The sequence below is a fragment of the Nymphalis io genome, chromosome 12 (assembly GCF_905147045.1).
Source record: "Nymphalis io chromosome 12, ilAglIoxx1.1, whole genome shotgun sequence".
NCBI lineage: Eukaryota > Metazoa > Arthropoda > Insecta > Lepidoptera > Nymphalidae > Nymphalis > Nymphalis io.
Window position 1 is genome coordinate 588,405 of NC_065899.1, and position 19,221 is coordinate 607,625.

The window sequence follows — 19,221 nt, forward strand, 5'->3', positions numbered from 1 at the left end:
TAGCCGCTCCTAACTAGAGATCTAATTAATATAAAAGTAAATAAGAACAGTCACGTTCATCACATAGGAATACTAACTCAGATATAACGCGTGGGATTTTCTTATGATATAAGGCTTATTACATTCATGAAATAGGTCATGAAACAATTAGTGGCTTATAAATAATCAATTTATAAGCTCCAAACCTACTCCTCAAAAAATGGGAGAAGAGACCGTAGCCCAGCAGTGGGACATTAACAGGCTGTTACTGTAAATATAAAATAATTAATTAATATAGTTTAATGACGCATACATATATTTTCATCCGTGCAGTGACGGAGAAAGAATACATTTCACTGCCCCTCTCGTTCCCATGGGTGTCTTAAGAGGCGACTAAGGGATATCTGAGCGGCCATCTGCTCATCTGGTGGTAGGATGTTAAACATCCGCCTGGCATGCGTACGCATGGTGAAAAACTCGTGAAGTGGCTTGCAGCCGCGTTTCGAGGTCAGCCAGCGTACAGCCAGTACCCGAGCGAGTATTGCCGCGATGGGTGTTGGTCCAGTGGAGACGGCTGTTGAACCAATGCCGGGGGAAACTGTTTTGACCTGCCGGACAGGGAGACCCGAAGAAACGGCTGTTCCGCTGGCCGCCCGTGGCATAGTACAGAGGCTCGAGCGTGCCTAACCAGCTCGCGAGGCTGCCCCACTAGGCCACGCATAATCTCGGGGTGGACCGTCGTGCCGGTTGGTGACCGGAAGGTGGGGTACCGGCGGCCACTTCCTTTGGGGTTCGGGGGCCCTTCCGTCCGGCGGGTCAGTGTATTTTTCCTTTTGGCAACCACTTGGGAAAACACGCCTCCACACTTTGCCCATCCCTATCGTGGCAATACGTCGCTCGCTTCACGTCTCTTTTCCATTTTTTTTTCCCAAATGGTAGCGCAACAAAGCAGAAATAACGGTCGTACAGCGGTGCACACCCCCACCATACCCTCGCTGTTTGAGGTCGAGTTCTCTAACATCTGTGGACTCCACGCTAACCTCAACGCTGTCCACCACCATCTCGAGACAGCACGGCCAGCAATGTTGTTTCTCACGGAGACACAAATACTCCGTCCTGCCGATACCAGCTACCTTAATTATCCCGGCTACACGCTTGAAGAATCCTTCAAAGCGAAAGCCGGAGTATGCTTGTTCGTCAGGACGGATGTTTGCTGTCACCGACTGCGCTGCTTGGAGGACACCTCCTTCTCCATGTTGGTGGTACGTGTGGACCTGGTTCGTCAGAGTCGAGTCTACGTGTGCCTCTACAGATCCCACAATGGTAACTTAGAGACAAGCCGATTATTTGACCATCTTAGTCGGTTGGCAGATGCTGCGCAAGAGCAATTTCCTAACGCGGAATTGGTGTTTTTTGGGGATTCTAATGCTCACCACGAATCATGGTTGAAATCCCTCAAAACTGACCATGCTGGAAGGACTGCTCATGCGTTTGCTCTCACACATGACTTGACCCAACTGGTTGATCAGCCCACCAGGATCCCAGACATTGATGGGCAAGCACCTTCTCTACTAGACCTTCTGCTGAATTCTCACCCGGTGGAATATCAGGTTGTGGTTCAGGCTCCTCTTGGCTCTTCGGATCACAGCCTTATATCTACCAGAGTGCCACAGGCCAAGCTGCCGCCACTAGCGGTATGCAAACGTCGCGTTTGGCACTATAAGTCGGCGGATTGGGACGGTATGCGCGATTACTATGCGTCGGTTCCTTGGAAGGAACGTTGATTCAGTGGGAATGACCCGACAGCTAGTGCCGCTGCTGTTGCTGACGAGATCATGTTGGGAATGGAATACTACATTCCTAGCTCAGATCTCGTCAGTAGGGGTACGCGTAACCGTTGGTTCACTCGTGAATGTACCGATGCTGTATCATCTAAGCAGGCGGCATATTGCAAGCGGATCAACGGCTGCATTAGCGGGGCATCTAACATTGACTCACTGAAAGCAAACTACAATAAAAATTCCAAGTCCTGTAGAAAGGCATACACGAAAGCGAATGCACAGCGCATTGTACAGATTGGTCATGATCTTGTTTCGCATCCTAGGGGCACTTGATGTACGGAAAGCTAGCGGTCCCGATGGAATACCAGCCATAGTACTGAAGAAGTGCACAGCGGAGCTGTCTCCTGTGTTAACGCGCCTGTTCCAACTTTCTCTCTCATCGGGGCGTGTGCCGGAGGTTTGGAGAAGAGCTAATGTGCAAGCGGTTCCCAAAAAAGGGGATCGGTCTGACCCGGCAAATTATCGGCCAATAGCTATCACCTCAGTACTTTGTAAGGTGATGGAACGGATTCAAAACAACCAACTGATCCATTACCTAGAAGATCACTGTCTAATTAATGATCGTCAGTACGGGTTTCGACCAAAACGGTCCACAGGTGATCTTCTAGCCTACGTAACACACCTCTGGGGTGAAGCTATCGACAAGCATGGAGAATCGTTGGCTGTCAGCCTCGATATCTCCAAGGCTTTCGTTAGGGTCTGGCACAGAAGTCTTCTTTCCAAGCTGCCGGCATATGGTCTGCCTGCTCAGCTATGCACCTGGATTGCCAGCTTCCTACACAAGCGTAGCCTTTGTGTTTTAGTTGATGGTTGCGCTTCACAGTTCTATGTAGTGAATGCTGGGGTCCCCCAGGGATCTGTGCTATCTCCCACACTCTTTCTTTTGCATATCAATGATATGCTCTCTCTTGGGAACATACATTGCTATGCAGACGATAGTACAGTGCATGGTGGATACCACAGACGCGCAGTGGCTGGGCGAGCGGAAATTGAGGAGAGGCGGAAGGATCTTGTCATTGAATTCGATAGGACATTAGAGCTCATCGCCAAATGAGGCTCTGATAAGCTTGTTGAGTTTAATGCCAAGAAAATACAGGTATGCGCTCTCACAGCGAAAAAGTCAGCATTTTCCCCTCTTCCCTCCCTCTGTGGTACTCCGCTGGTGATACAAAGCAAAATCGCCATGCTGGGGATTGACGTTCGCTGCGACCTTAGTCCAAGGGATTACATAGAGGCTGTTATAAAAACAGCTTCACGGAAACTCGGAGTTCTGAACAAGGTGCGGCGCTTTTTCACGCCACAACAACTGTGCCTGCTGTACAAAACACAGGTACAGTCTTGCGTGGAATATTGCTCGCACCTTTGGGATGGCTCCGCTAAGTACCTACTGGAGGCCTTGGACCGGTTGCAGCGACGTGCCGTACGCATTATTGGCGACGTAACGGTCACAAACACCCTTGAACCTTTACAATTGCATCGCGAGATAGCAGCACTGAGCGCTTTCTATCGACTGTATCACGGCGAGTGCTCTGAGGAATTATTCTCTCTAATTCCTGCTTCCCCCGTCCTTCTTAAGTCCACGCGAGCTGGTTCTCGATGTCACCGCCAAACTGTGACATCAATTCCATCGCGAACAAAGAAATTTGGCAACTCCTTTCTTTGTCGCACTTCCAAAAAATGGAATTCCTTACCAGCTCACGTGTTCCCCTCCTCTTACAACCCGGGTTCCTTCAAACGAGGCGTGAAGAGGCATCTTGCGGGCCGGCAAGGCGAAGGCGGCTAGTGCAGAACGTTTTTCCCGTCTGTACTGGCCGTCGTCGCGTTTGGACTCTACATAGAGAGTAGTAGAGTAGTAGAGTCATTTGCCCTCCCGGCAAATATAAAAAAAAAAAAATCGTGACATATCATTATATACCAATGAATATTGAAGAACTAAATGAGTAAGTTTTAAAAGACAATATATACAGTAAGCAAGCTCGTCTGGGTAGGTACTACCCATCAGATATTCAACCGCAAAACAGCAGTACTTGGTATTGTTGTGTTCCGTTGAAGGGTGAGTGTGCCAGTGTAATTACAGGCACAAGGGATATAACATCTTAGTTCCCAAGGTTGGTGGCCATTGATGATGTGAGTGATGGTTAACATTTCTTTCAATGCCAATGTCTATGGGCGATGCTGACCACTTATCAGGTGGCCCATATGCTCGTCCGCGTTCCGCCTTATAAATAAAGAAAAAATAAGTATACCTAGACAAAACGCATTCTGAATGATTTGTCACTCGTCGATTCCTAAATAGCGAATAATATACGGCATAATAACGTCGTGTTTCGCCGTCGGTGGTAAATTGTTTGTCATTGTTGACGTAAATGAACAAATAGGCCCCCAGTGGTCCGCTTCTGTTATATTTTCGGGCGCGTTTATTGCGGAAGTTGAATTGAGAATTAGGTATCGCTTGGAAATAAGGATAATAAGGGGTGTCGTGGATCATGGCATGTGCAGTTCGATCCACGAGTAGAAAGACGGTGATGGCAATAATAAAGTGTCCACAACCACGAATAAATATTTCGTCAATCACAATATATATTGTGTATATAAACGGAAAATTATGATAATGTTTTTATTCTTGATAAGTAATTTAACTAAAGAACTTTGTTTTAGGATAAATGAATTATTTTTTAGGTTTTCCATCTGGAAGTGATTGTAACGGGATAAACCTTCGGAAGATCGAACTTCGAGGAATTCATCTTCATTTGTATGTACATATGAACGTGTGTATGAATTTTAATCAAAAATGTAATTAACATTCGATACATAATATTAAAATGGTGAATGATCCAAGTTTTATGAAAAGGCCATTTTTATGAGAAAAATATCATAAAAAGAAGATAAAAATAATACATAAAGGATGTGAAATAGAAAATGTGTGTTGTCGTGTGCAGTAGCTATAAATACGCACACTTACGAGTTTTGTTTTTGTAGAAACAAATATTATTTATTTTTGTCGCTACATGTTGCAAAACTATATACAGAAATCCATATATAGCCCATTCTAGTATTATCACCAGTTTTAATTAATTACTATTGACCTTATATAGTATTACGTATTACGGGTACAACAAATGCCTGCGATAAAAGCGATCGCTCAATGAAAATATAAATGCTTCGTTAGTAAATGTCACATGTATCTTCCGAATGTTACTTTTGTGTAGCTACGGTAAATTGTTACGATTACGCTTGCCTATTAGTATATATGTAGTATAATTATTTTTTTTAATTTCAAAAAATATTTTAAGAAACTTACCCTGGTATTGTTTCTCTCCGCTTTCAGTTCTGAAATCTCTTCCTCCCGCTCTAAGAGCTGTTCTCGTGCCTGGTTGAGCTCCTTCGTGAGGGTCGCGAATTCCTGTTAACAAAAAATTATTTCATTACCTATTCACGTCATTTATAAGACGCTATTGACTGTCTTCAACGACAAACATATAAATATATGCTAAGAAAACTTTACTTAAAGACGATCCTCTACATGTCCTTGTCCTGAAATGTTGGAATTGCGTCTAAATCAATAAACAGTTTCAAAGAGCCTTTCATCCGAGCTAAGACCTTTAGACGTAAAGACTTTGAATCGCATTCTTGAGATACATTTAAGAATGCTTATAAATAATAGCGAGAACTTGATTGACCTGCTAAGAAACAATAAGATTTTATTATGTTTTCATCGCTATATCATATATATATATATATATATATATATAAACAAAACGTAGGAAAAGTTAGACCGATAAATTTTGGTGGTTGTTGGGTGAAATTTCTTGGAAAATGAGTAATAAAACCTAACACACTGCCGATTACGAGTGAACCGAGTGAAACAATACCAGCGATATCCCATCACGCTTACCGTTTCCTCGCACGCAACTCGAAGATATGTTGGTGACACAACAATGAATATAAGATTTTATTACGTCTCCAAACAAATTGGAAATAGGTTACATATCAAAGTTCTTATCATTATACCCAATATATATGTATATTTTTATTTTATGACGTAGATATGTGAACGTTTGCGCAAAACATTCAGCCAGTGTCGTATGACGCAGAAGAAATGGAAGAATTGACCATTAATTGTATTTTATAGTTTTAGTTGATGATGTAGGTAAGAAATTAATATTACATATTATGATTGGTTTGACGACTTTTAGTTTTGTTTTAATAATAAATCTCATAACCTATTATAGACAATGCGTCACGTTAAGGATTCAGTTTGGATTTAGTCTGACTTTACTTGCTGAACAATAAAATATCCCTGAAAGCACTTTAGCAAATATCAAAGAAACAGATCAAATAATCCACCAAGCAAATTCGTTTTCAGGAATGAACGTTATTTTTCGCGAAACTTTTATTTCTCCGAAACTTTATACGTGAGTAAAATCGATAATTCATCCTCGGCTTTTAGATAATATTCTTAAACAGACACGGTTTTCCATTTTGAGAAGTTCAGGTTCGATGGTTTCCTTGCGTAAAACAAAATTTTGAATACAGGAAGCATTCATTTCAGAAAGCCCTATTTTTATTTATAACCAAAAACTATTTATTTGAATGTACAATAAATGTAAAACATTTTTGAATGTACAATAAATGTAAAACATTTATTGTACATTCAAATAAATACATGAGCGTTTTAATAAGTCGCTTTATCATAAAATAGAAAATGTTCCTGTGGCGAAAAATTATGCAACAAACAATAACTTCTCTCTTAAATTTATTTTCACCCTGGGGAGTCTGGGGAGGACGTCGGCCGGCTCCCCGGCAATAAATGAGCTGTATTGACAACATTATGACTATCGCATTGTTTACTGGCCTTATTAGGTTCAGCTGTTTGTATATTCGACGAGAATTTTTGTTTTGTTTCGTATACAGGACCGTTGGACTTGATAAATCATAATTGGGGTTGCGAGTGACACTTTTTCGATATTCGAATAGGTCTTACTCGAAGGTCTTCGTTTTTATTGATAAGTTCTTTGTTACTGAGCAAAAATACATAAATTAACTATTTGTGTATTTTTGCTAGTATCTAGTGGAGGTAGAGAGGAATAAGAAGATCGTTATTAGAATTACGTATTAAAAAAAACATGTGGACAACCTCTAGCTAAGCGAAATAATTTAACGTTTAATTTTATAATACATATTAAATATTTACGGACATAACTGAAACAGAAAAATGATGTCTGTATTATGAGAGTATATAGGAAACTGATAAATAAGCATAATTTTAAGCTTTACAGGTAAGTAAGAATTTTTTAAATACCAAATTTTTGTCTTACCCTTACAAAGATAAATTATTAACTACAATATGAAATCGTTCACTCAAAACATCTTGTAAAAATACAAAATACGATCAGGTAAAAATCTGCGACCCATCGCGATTGATATCCCCCTACTTCAGTTACTAATTAGACGACGACGATCCTGCACTCGAGTCCCATCTCACTAAGAGCTCGCCTGTTGCATTCTCCTGCACTTACAAAATAATCATCTCATTTTAAATTCATAAGCAAAAAGGTATAATTATTTTAAAATAGTGTTTGCAATTACCTAGACGCACACTTTAGTGTCCATAAAGGCTTGATATAGCTTTTATATGGACAAATACAAAACATTACACCCAGCGCAAAACCTGTCGCGTTAATTGGACTAACTGTACCACAAACCAATATTTCTACATTAAACTCAACGGCCTTATTACAATGGGATAAAATCTATATTCGATGAGCAGTTGAAACAGAAGTAGTCATAGCAATTTCAATTAGTGAAAACGAAACACTATCGGTTATAAGCCGAATCAATTTCCGCAGGATGCCAAAAAATTTCCATTTCTGACATTTCGATTCGTTTATGGAAACCATTTTAAAGTATAACAAGACCTTACTAATAAAGATAAAGGAACAAAATCTAATAAACTTCGTTATGGTTTACATTAAATAATATACTTATATATATGTATAATAATATAAATACATTTTTGTAATTGATTTAAGCCTTGGCGTTTTTCAATTAACTTTCTTGTAAACTAAAACTAAATAAGATTTAATTTTTTTAAGCGATGTCTTCTTTAAAATCTCAAATTCAGGTTAATAGGCAATAGAAAAAGCATTTCGTTCGTGAGTGACACTTAATGTAAACGTCGAAAGGCAATGTACATATACCTTGAAAAAAAAAACAGCAATTGCTCGAGCAAAGATTTCTAAAACCGTACTGCGGTTGACCCCGCCTTGACTTTGGTGAGTGGCATTCGAGGCTAGCTACCTATTAGAGAAACAGGTGGTGCAAAGAATTCGTTTACTGAGAGTCGGTGTTTGCTCCGCTTTGATTCGAATGCTGCAAAATGTTGGCGTGACCCGAGCCGGCGGCGAGAGAACGCCTTGAAATGATTGTTCGGCTTTTGAAAATGACTAAAATATAGACCGTATAGCACGCTCTTTTCTGAATGCAAACGGCATTGATCTCTTCTTAGTGTATAGTTATTGGAATTCCGAACAAAGATTTGCAAGATATTGGGAACTATTTAATCGTCTCCATTTTTAATATAAGTAGAATAAAACTCGATATTTTATTTTCTGGTGCTATTTATTGCATAGACCAACCGTCTCGGTTTGGTCCTCGAGTTGCTGTTTCTAATTGTATTCGAAATAAATAGAAATTAATCAGTAAGTAGAAAAATATTATGTTTTTAAACGAACGTGTTATTCACCACAAGATAAATTATTTACAGGATTAAGAGCCTCAAGATTAGAAATATTACGAGTGGTCCTTTATCTGGCTGACAAGAATTATTCCTTGGCCCTCGTATTCACTAATCTGGTATTCTTAAACCAGATTAATAAAGAGCTCATATACGAGCTCTTGCCGCTTATAAGGGTCACGTGTGACGGTATAATCTATTTATTGTCAACCTACATGAAGTTATTCCATTACTAAAGCTTCATAATAAAATCTCGTAGTCATTTTACTAATGAATAATATTCATGCCGAAGAATTGTGAAGCACACGTGATTGCACATTGTAAAAATGTCGAGATGGCCCAGTGGTAAGAACGCGTGAATCTTAAACGATGAACGTGGGTTCAAACCCGGGCAAGCACCTCTGAATTTTCATGTGCTTAATTTCTGTTTATAATTCATCTCGTGCTTTTCGGTGAAGGAAAACATCGTGAGGAAACCTGCATGTGTCTAATTTCATCGAAATTCTGCCACATGTGTATTCCACCAACCCGCATTGGAGCAGCGTGGTGGAATAAGCTCCAAACCTCCTCCTCAAAAAGGGAGAGGAGGCCTTAGCCCAGCAGTGGGACATTTACAGGCTGTTACTACTACTAAGAATTGTATATTAATAAATAAAGTATATTATTCTGTAAACGATTAGATGTATATATGATTAAAAATACTATTGTACTCGTTGGTTTTTATAAAATGAAAAATTACTGGGTTTCTTGCCGAATCTTTTCGAAAAAATCTACATTCCGAACTTCTATTTATTATTTACGAGTATAAGGTAAATAATATACTGAGCTATGAAACTGTTAAATTCGAATACAATACATCATCGAGTATATCCTTTCCGTATTTTTCATGAGCTTCACTCTAAAACAATTGGAAATGATGTCACGCCTCTTAAAATTAGCATTATCCATTTTAATTTTCAAACTACCGTAGCTAATACAAATGCAAATCAGAGATTGCATTGCTAGAATATATCACGTGATTACCACCAAACCCACCTGCAGTAGCGCAGTGTGCACGCGGCACGTACAGACAGCACCGTTTTTGCGCGTGCACGGCGCGCCGAGCAAAGCGCACGCGCCGCCGCCGCGCAGCATCGCGCGCGTGCATCCCTCGCTGAGCCAGCGCGCACTACCACTGAATTTACTGGTACCACTTCATAACCATACCATCCGTACCGCTAATATTTTGATATTTATAGTTCTGGTCATTATGTCACAGATTTACTCTCAAATCAATTAATTCTGTTTAATTTCGAAAATCATATTTTAAATTGCATGATGTTCGTCTCTCGTATCTCATTTTGCGAATGATGTGCACATTATTCATAAAAAATAATGTTTTTTTCATAAGCTAATGAGCAGATCCTCGAGGTTTCGCCCAGGTTAAATGTTACAGCTCTGCCCTCGTGGGCCGTATGACATGGCCCATCATGTTTTATAGTCTACCTTTCTCAATAAATGATCTAACGAAAAAATAAAATTACAAAATCTTTATGTAGACGCGTCCAAACACACAAAATTTTCAACTTTAATAATAGTATATTTATATAATAGTATAATCAGACAGGAGAAAACTAATAAGTATGAAACACGACACATTTCTGGCTTCTCGTTCAAATTTGAAACAATATTTCTTAAATTTTCTACTGGTGGTAGGGCTTTGTGCAAGCTCGTCTGGGTAGGTACCACCCACTCATCAGATATTCTACCGCAAAACAGCAATACTTGATATTGTTGTGTTCCGGTTTGAAGGGTGAGTGAGCCAGTGTAATTACAGGCACAAGGGACATAAAATCTTAGTTCCCAAGGTTAGTGGCGCATTGGATATGTAAGCGATGGTTGACATTTCTTACAATGCCAATGTCTAAGAGCGTTGGTGACCACTTACCATCAGGTGGCCCATATGCTCGTCCGCCTTCCTATTCTATGAAAAAAAAAAAATCTTTCGTATATAGAGCGAAACTATTTTTTTCACACATGTGATATAGTATATTTCCTAAAAGAAAAAGTCGGTTTACAACGGACAGGTTGATCTTTCTCGAAAAATCCTAAACGTTTCGAAAATCCCAAGCATTAGTTCGTGATAACTGATAAGTCGTTAACATGGCAGGGCGGATAACCGAACCTTTCTCAGTTTCGACGCGATCGGATATATCGTCCTCTTATCACTTACATACGATACTTGTGAACAAGAGAAACGTTCCTAACGATTAAAAACATTATATTGTTTTTTTTTTTTACTTTTAATTTCAAAATAAACTTTTCAAAAAAATGTTTATGTGTATATTTTGTAAATATAATAATTATTGGGCAAAGACACAACCCTTATAAATTGGGTATTTGAGCTTATAAGACACCAGTTTTCGCCCGCAGCTTTACCCGTGTGATAGGGAAGGGGGGCAAATGTTAGGTATGTAAATGACGCTATATCGTTCTTTAAGTTTGGAGCTTACTATATAACAAATCTCATCAAAATCGGTTAATTCGTTTTTCCGTGAAAGCGTAACAGACAGATAAAGGTACTTTCGCATTTATAGTATAGTGTATTTCCCTTTTTTCACTAGCCTAATGGCCTCCTCATAATTTCCATAATTGTAGGTAAATTTCAAAGCCTAGAATAATCTCAACTGTCCAATCGTTTATCGATAAAAAAATATTATATTAATCTAAGTTCGTACATAACCATGTAGAGCCAATGGGAGGAGATCGTAAACCACGTCAATTACACCCTCCGAAGAGACTCGCCGTAGTGCCTTTTATTACACCATATCTTAGGTTACCACTTTTTAGAGTGCGTTGAAAATATATATAGGTATATAGGTGTATTAGTATAGTGAAGTGGGTCTTTTTTTTAGTTTTTTATTAACTTAACTATATTTGCGTTACTTACTAGCTTAATGTTTGCAAAACTTAACGTTTTTTTTAAAAGAAATATCGTTAGCGAGTTTAAATGATTTTAGTAATACAATATCAAGAGTTCCGTTGGTGATTTATATTCCATAATGTACATATTTGCATCTTAGATCTAAAAAGTTTATTCTTATACGAAAACAAATTGTTTTTTAACATCAAATTAAACTGAATGCCACCTTAATATAACGATAAAGTTTTATGACATAATTAATTAGTTTGGTTGGTGTAGTTTGGTGTATATTACTCAATTTATGTATTTTAGTTATTTTCTATGTTCTCGTGATACTGTAAGTATGTAAATTTGGGAGTAACGCTATATATATATAGCGTTACTCCCAAAAAAAGCCGAGATGGCCCGGTGGTAAGAACGCGTGAATCTTAACCGATGATCGTGGGTTCAAACCCGGGCAAGCACCACTGAATTTTCATGTGCTTAATTTGTGATTATAATTCATCTCGTGCTTTACGGTGAAGGAAAACATCGTGAGGAAACCTGCGTGTGTCTAATTTCACTGAAATTCTGCCACATGTGAATTCTACCAACCCGCATTGGAGCAGCGTGGTGGAATAAGCTCCAAACCTTCTCCTCAAAAAGAGGAGAGGAGGCCTTTAGCCCAGCAGTGGGACATTCACAGGCTGTTACGGTTACGGATATATATATATATATATATATATATATATATATATATATATATATAAAGCTTATATTGAAATTAACTATTGTTAGCTCAGAAGGTTGTATATAGAAGAGGTGCTCGGACTATTTATTATCTTGCAGCTCGAGCTTCGGGATGTTTTAAATATATATCTGGGGCTGGATAGAAACGATGGTAGTATGCACAAGCGGTCTCGTGACGGCCCCCGAAAAGACGGTGAAGGTACCGCTGCATTTTTTGTTGGAATATGATATATGATAGTCCGGTGTACTGGAATTCAAGGTGCCGAGTCCCACATAATATCCCTCTTCATGAAACGTGTAAATGTATTTTTCAATCGCAATAAAAAAGGGGCTAGATAGAAACGATAAACATTGTATAAAAACGAATAATAGAAGTAATGAACAACTTCCTGACTAAGGTATGTTAATGCAGACTTCATGGGCCTTGAATAAAGTTTCATTAAATTGATTTAAAGTTTTACGCCAACAAATATCAGACGCACGCACGCATATTGGCTCTCTTAACGAAAACATTATAAGAAAGGAATCTGTACTAATATTGATAATGCCAAAGTAACACTGTCTGTTATGTTTTCATGGATAAATCACTGAACCGATTTTGATAAAATTTGGTATGAACCCCAAGGACGGATATTAGACTACATTACACAAACTAAAACACGCGGGCGTAGCCGCATGCGACATCTAGTGTTAGATATTCTTGTGAGGTAAACAAATAAAGCGATGGTTGAATTTATTTAATTAGGAAAATATAGTCCTTATATAGCTGAGCACAAAATAAGCTTAAAACATAAATTAAAATTCGATACATGTAACTATTCTTACTAAGACTTGTACTTCGCTACCTTCGGTTTAAAATTCAATGAGCAATCTGACTCGAAAGAAAAAAAAACAAACGACGTAATAAAAAAAATACAAAGCTAATCTCGCTTCGAAGTGTACTAGATCTAAATCAAGACCAATGTTACAGGCAGAGGCTGAGCAATAATATAAGCACAGTGAGTTAAATTGAAGCAATTTTGAATAGATAAATCTAGCGCAGTGGAAAAAAAGTGGTAGCTATCATTGGATTTCCAACTTTGATGCGGTTTCTCTTTGTGTATCTAATGTTATGTAATCTATTTCAATATTATTAAGAGAGCTTGTAACTTTGTATACTTGTAAAACAAGCATGTCGACGAATGTATGTTTTCGATTAAACTGAGGGATTTAAATTGGGTACGCGTTACACTTGAGGCGGTATACATAGTTTTCACACAAAACGCACTGTAAATCAAAAAGAAATATATATAATGTACATGTTAAAGCGCTGTAAAAGCCCAGTGGTTATAAGACGTGAAACTTAACCGACGATTTTGAGTTCAAACTCGGATATGTACCATTAAATTAAATGTGCACTTGCTTAATTATTTAGATTAAGAAATTGAGAAAATATCGTGACGAAAACTGTATGTTTTCAGATTTTCCACGTGTATCTACTATCCCGCAGAAGAGCACCGTCGTTGAGTAAGCTCGAAACCTTTTCCTCAAAAAGAAAGGACGCCTTAGTCCGGCAGTCGGACATTTATAGGCTGTTACAGTACTTTACCTTTTTTAATGTCTATGTTACCCAAAAATAAAAGCAATGACATATATGTACCTAAACGAAAATATATCAAATGAATTTAAATAATTATACTGCTTTTGAATAATAATTATTACACTCATCATCCTGTTAAAGCGCCACCAACTGCCGAATTATAAATCATGTTTAGTGATTGATTAGTTAAACTGTATATAAATGGTTGGCGACGTCTGGGTGTTACACGAAGACGAACGGTGGTACCGTGCAAATTACCTGGTATTTAAGCAAAATAACAATTAAAAATCTTTGTTTTTTGAATGTTAGTAATAGCCTGTGAATGTCCCACTGCTGGGCTAAGGGTTCCTCTCCTTTTTTGAGGAGGAGGTTTGCAGCTTTTTCCACCACGCTGCTCCAATACGGGTTAGTGGAATACACATGTAGCAGAATTTCAGTGAAATTAGACACTTGCAGGTTTCTTTACGATGTTTTTCTTCACCGTCAAGCACGACATGAATTAGAAACCCAAATTAAGCACATGAAAATTCAGTGATGCTTGCCCGGGTTCAAACCCGCGATAATCGGTTAAGATTCAAGCGTTCTAACCAATAGGCCATCTCGGCTTACTAGGCCATCATGTTGTCTGTGATGTTTTATCACATGTATAGACAGTATCGAATAACACTATGAATTCAGTCTTCATATGAAAAACTGAATCGGGCTTAGCCAGTTTTACTATTGAAAATGAAATTGCGTGCCGGTTTAATACGAAAACGTTTCAAAAAGTATATAAGAAAAACGCGATTCTATTTATCGACCATGGCCAATGGGTTGTCCAATTTTATACCTATATACCTTATATATAAATATTATATTGAAAATATTGCGTTCCGGTTCGAAGGATGAGTGAGCCAGTGTAACTACAGCCATTAGAGTCTTCGTTCCCAAGGTTGGTGGTGTATTGGCTATGTAAGGGACATTCTATGTAAAAAATACTCAAAACCTCTAAAGGCAAGACAAAACATCACAGATTAACACGATATTAAATAGGACATTCAAATAATGCTTAAATAGATCTCTTTGATCTTGTATAACGGATTCAGATCCAAACACTACTGCGCTTTGCAATTTTGTTTACATAAAACATCAAGAGGAAACATGTCTCCTCAAATGTAGTATTCAACTTGCATTGAGAGATATTTGTGGATAAAGTGTAAATAAATATTTTTTGATAAGAAAGGAAAGATTTAATACTCAATACAACACTTAAATTAAAATATTAGGACGTTTTGTTTCTATTTTTAATGTAGTTGCACATGCAGTTTTTTTTTGAGACTTCAGCTAAGCTTTCTATTATAATTTATCAAAAAGCTCATTTGACATTTATTTTAACATCAAAATGTTTACGATTATGGGTTGTATAAATTATGTATCTTACGGCTTAAGAAGTAAACTATGTACAGTAATTTTTATCGATACTAATATTATAAAGAGATAAAGTTTGTGAGGTTGTAGGGGTAATCTCTAGATCTACTAAACTGATTTTGAAAATTCTTTTACCAATAGAAAGCCACATTATTTGTGAGTGTCATAGGCTATATAATAACCCGAAAAAAGAAAAGACCTTTTCGTGGTAGTCGGATGTCGTCGCCAACGCACGGAAATAAATCATAGCACTTAGTACTAACCGAATCACAATTATAATTTCATCACAAGTAAAAATGTTTACCGCCCAACGAAGTGGGCAAGGGTTAGCTAGTAATATATAAAATTAAAATAAAAAAAGTTGAAGTACCTGTAATCAAATTGCAACATTGCGCGATGGGAAATAAATGGAAATTAATCGGACATCCCATATCCCATTTACTGGAGCTTTGTGCAAGCTCGTCTGGGTAGGTACCACCCACTCATCAGATATTCTACCGTAAAACAGCAGTACTTGTTATTGTTGTGTTCCGGTTTGAAGGGTGAGTGAGCCAGTGTAATTACAGGCACAAGGGACATAAAATCTTAGTTCCCAAGGTTGGCGGCGCATTGGCTGTATATTGCGTCGTGAGATAGCAGCACTGAGCGCTTTCTATCGACTGTATCACGGCGAGTGCTCTGAGGAATTATTCTCTCTAATTCCTGCTTCCCCCTTCCTTCTTAAGTCCACGCGAGCTGGTTCTCGATGTCACCGCCTAACTGTGACATCAATTCCATCGCGAACAAAGAAATTTGGCAACTTTCTTTCTTTCTTTGTCGCACTTCCAAAAAATGGAATTCCTTACCAGCTCACGTATTCCCCTCCTCTTACAACCCGGGTTCCTTCAAACGAGGCGTGAAGAGGCATCTTGCGGGCCGGCAAGGCGAAGGCGGCTAGTGCAGAACGTTTTTCCCGTCTGTACTGGCCGTCGTCGCGTTTGGACTCTGCTGCCACTTACCGTCAGGTGGAGTAGAGTCATTTGCCCTCCCGGCGATATATATATAAAAAAAAAAAAGCGATGGTTGACATTTCTTACAATGCTAATGTCTAAGGGCGTTAGGTGACCACTTCCCATCAGGTGGCCCATATGCTAGTCCGCCTTCCTATTCTATAAAAAAAAAAAAACCTGTAACATCCCGCTTCCTTACACAATTGAGTCGACGAAATGCAAAAACTAATTAAAGACTTGAAAACGCAGCAATTGTTTTATCAACTATTTCTCAAATTGGAAATCAATAATTTTCGCAATCAAGTTAATCGAATTGCAATGCGGGATTAAATTAATACGACGTCCGAACTTTACGATTTGGTGCTCAAACTTTTAGTTCATGAAACAAACTTAGGGTTCGTTTCAGTCGACATCTTACATCCGAAGCGTGTAAACAGCTTTAGTTGATTTAGCGAAGACTCCCGGAACAAGTGTCCGTTCATAATTTCTCATCTCCAACAAAAGATATAAAGGAACAAATTCAAATAGATATTATTCCGTTGTTAAACCCAAGTTCCGGGTTCATTATTCAACGTCCGACTGTCTGTCCGTTCGTTTCATCTGGTGAAACTAACGGAACTTCTACTAGTGCTTGTGCTGATTTTGGAATTGCAGCGAGGTTTTTGTTATATAATTTAGGGTTTTCAGCGTGATATAATTCTATTGAGGATTGATTGTGTTTCGAAAAAACTAGTCTAAGGAAGTAATTTAAAACAAATTTTAAACATTCTTCGTTTTAAATATAGTACATTTTATTTATTTGTTCTTCCAGATTTACATAAAAACTGCAAATCCGATCGAAATCTTTAGTCTTTAGATGTGGTGGCCATTTACCATGAGATATACCATTGCCCATCCACTTATCTATTTTAATGAAAAAAGACAAGTCGCTAGGCCCAACACTTATGTATTGAGCTCGATAAGAAGTATAAACTACTTACACAGTCAATGCGCTGCCCAACAACTATGACATGTCCCTTATGTATGTACATACACATCTGGAAATAACTTGGCATCTTAATACATATTTTAAAAGAACACTAACTATGAGCACTTTTTTAAAGTAATAACTAATATTCCTATTTACTCTTCCAATTAAGCGTACAGCTTGTGTTAAGAGTGGGGACGACAATCGCCCAATTCAGGATCGAACTTGCGAATTTTACATCGCTAGGCAGTCCGAAAACCATTGCGCTGTCGACGCTTAATACATATTTTATTGTTTTGTTTTATTTCATTTCTTGTTTCCAACCCAAATTTTTTCCATTTAAAATACAATCGTGTTAGATTTTGTCAATATTCTCGTATAATAAGCATTTTACGAAGGGTTTAAACAAGACATACTAATTAAGGACAGCTTAATTGAGTTGGCAATTTGGGAGCGATAATTGTGGAGTGGTGTTTCAAATTCTGCTGAATAATCTGATTTAAATATAATTTTCACTTTGTTATGACGATGTTAGGAGTTGTTAATATATCTTAAAGGGATGGTCACCACTACCCATCTATCATAAATAACCATTTAGCGGCAATTAGTTCATTTTGATTCATAACGAATTTGTTATATTTTAATTCGATTTGATTACTGGTCATATATACTATATTTATTTAATTTATTTACAAGTAAAAGTATCGTCGCTAGGAATTAAATTAAACCTTAAGTATTTATTTATGAAGGCAGCGTACAATTGTTGTTAGTCTACTATTTCGGAATTCATTAACTTTCTTCTATTAATAAAATATGGAATGTTTTAATGTTGGCCTTAATAATATATTATAATTTACAAATAAATTTCGAAAGCATAAAAACGCATATCGGACATAAGCTAGTGATATATATAATTATTACCACATTAAAAGTTCATACGTTTATATATAACATATAAATCGATAGTAGGTCATATTCATCGATGAAATAAAACATTTTAACGTATATGTACATAAACGATAATATTGAAGTTAATTTTCCCTGCTTTTAAGCGAGCTCTGTAGTCAGTCACGTGATGTGCAACGTTATCACGAGAGATAGTCAACTGATAACGATTAAAATTTCATGAACTTGTACAGGATAGTGGTTTACATTTAGTACACTTTTTGTTTGATTCACCTAATGCATTTTTTTTATATAGAATACGACGAGCATATGGGCCACATGATGGTAAGTGGTCACCAACGCCCATAGACATTGGCATTGTAAGAAATGTTAACCATGTTTACATCACCAATGCGCCGCCAACCTTGGGAACTAAGATGTTATGCCCCTTGTGCCTGTAATTACACTGGCTCACACACCCTTCAAACCGGAACACAACAATACCAAGTACTGCTGTTTTGCGGTAGAATATCTGATGAGTGGGTGGTACCTACCCAGACGAGCTTGCACAAAGCTCTACCACCAGTAATTAATTAACCTGCTCTGTCAAAGCTCCACCGACCGTAGGAATCAGTCGTGACATCTGACAGTAATTATATTATTATTCTTAAATCTTATACAATTAATATAAACATATTTATAATGGTGGTAGGATTTTGGGCTTATCTGGGTAGGTACACTTATCAGGTATTCTACGAACAAACAAGAATACTTAATATTGTTGCGTTCTGGTTTACAGCCACCCTCATCCACATGAGCCAATGCAACTACGGGCACACGAACATAAGTTCCCGAGGTTGGTGGTGTGTTGGCGATATATGGAATGGTTAAAAATTTTTACAGCGCCGATGTTTATGGGCGGTCGCCCTGGCTATCTATCTTATAAAAAAGGGAAGTATGTACTATAAATGGGAAGTCTTTTTATGATATAGTTAAGATTGTTGGTTTTATCTAATCTTTGTTTTTCTTCTCTCTTTTGTTCTGACTTCTCTTCGCGTGTATAGTTAGTAAGAACCCGGGACGCCGGATTAGTAAATTACAAATTTCACTTAATTTACATTTCTTAGGAACGTAAGCAAAGGTCGATCTATAAATTTAGAGAATATATTGAATGTAAATCTTGCTTTAATTAAAGCCATTGGTTCGA

The 19,221-nt window shown here is 37.8% G+C and overlaps 1 protein-coding gene across 9 annotated transcripts in view; it reads right to left on the bottom strand.

Annotated features, from left to right (window-relative positions):
* LOC126772162 (liprin-alpha-1) overlaps positions 1–19,221 on the bottom strand; it is a 148,066-nt gene that overhangs the window by 17,030 nt on the left and 111,815 nt on the right. For 8 of the 9 annotated variants that reach the window (XR_007669629.1, XM_050492365.1, XM_050492368.1 and 5 more), the window contains exon 2: positions 5,122–5,223. Coding sequence is in view for 7 of the 9 variants with exons in the window: in XM_050492365.1 (XP_050348322.1) it covers positions 5,122–5,223 (102 nt within the window). In the remaining 2 variants the exon portion in view is untranslated. Of the gene's footprint in view, positions 1–5,121; positions 5,224–9,591; positions 9,717–19,221 lie in introns of those variants that run through there. The other variant, XM_050492367.1, reaches the window with a different exon arrangement.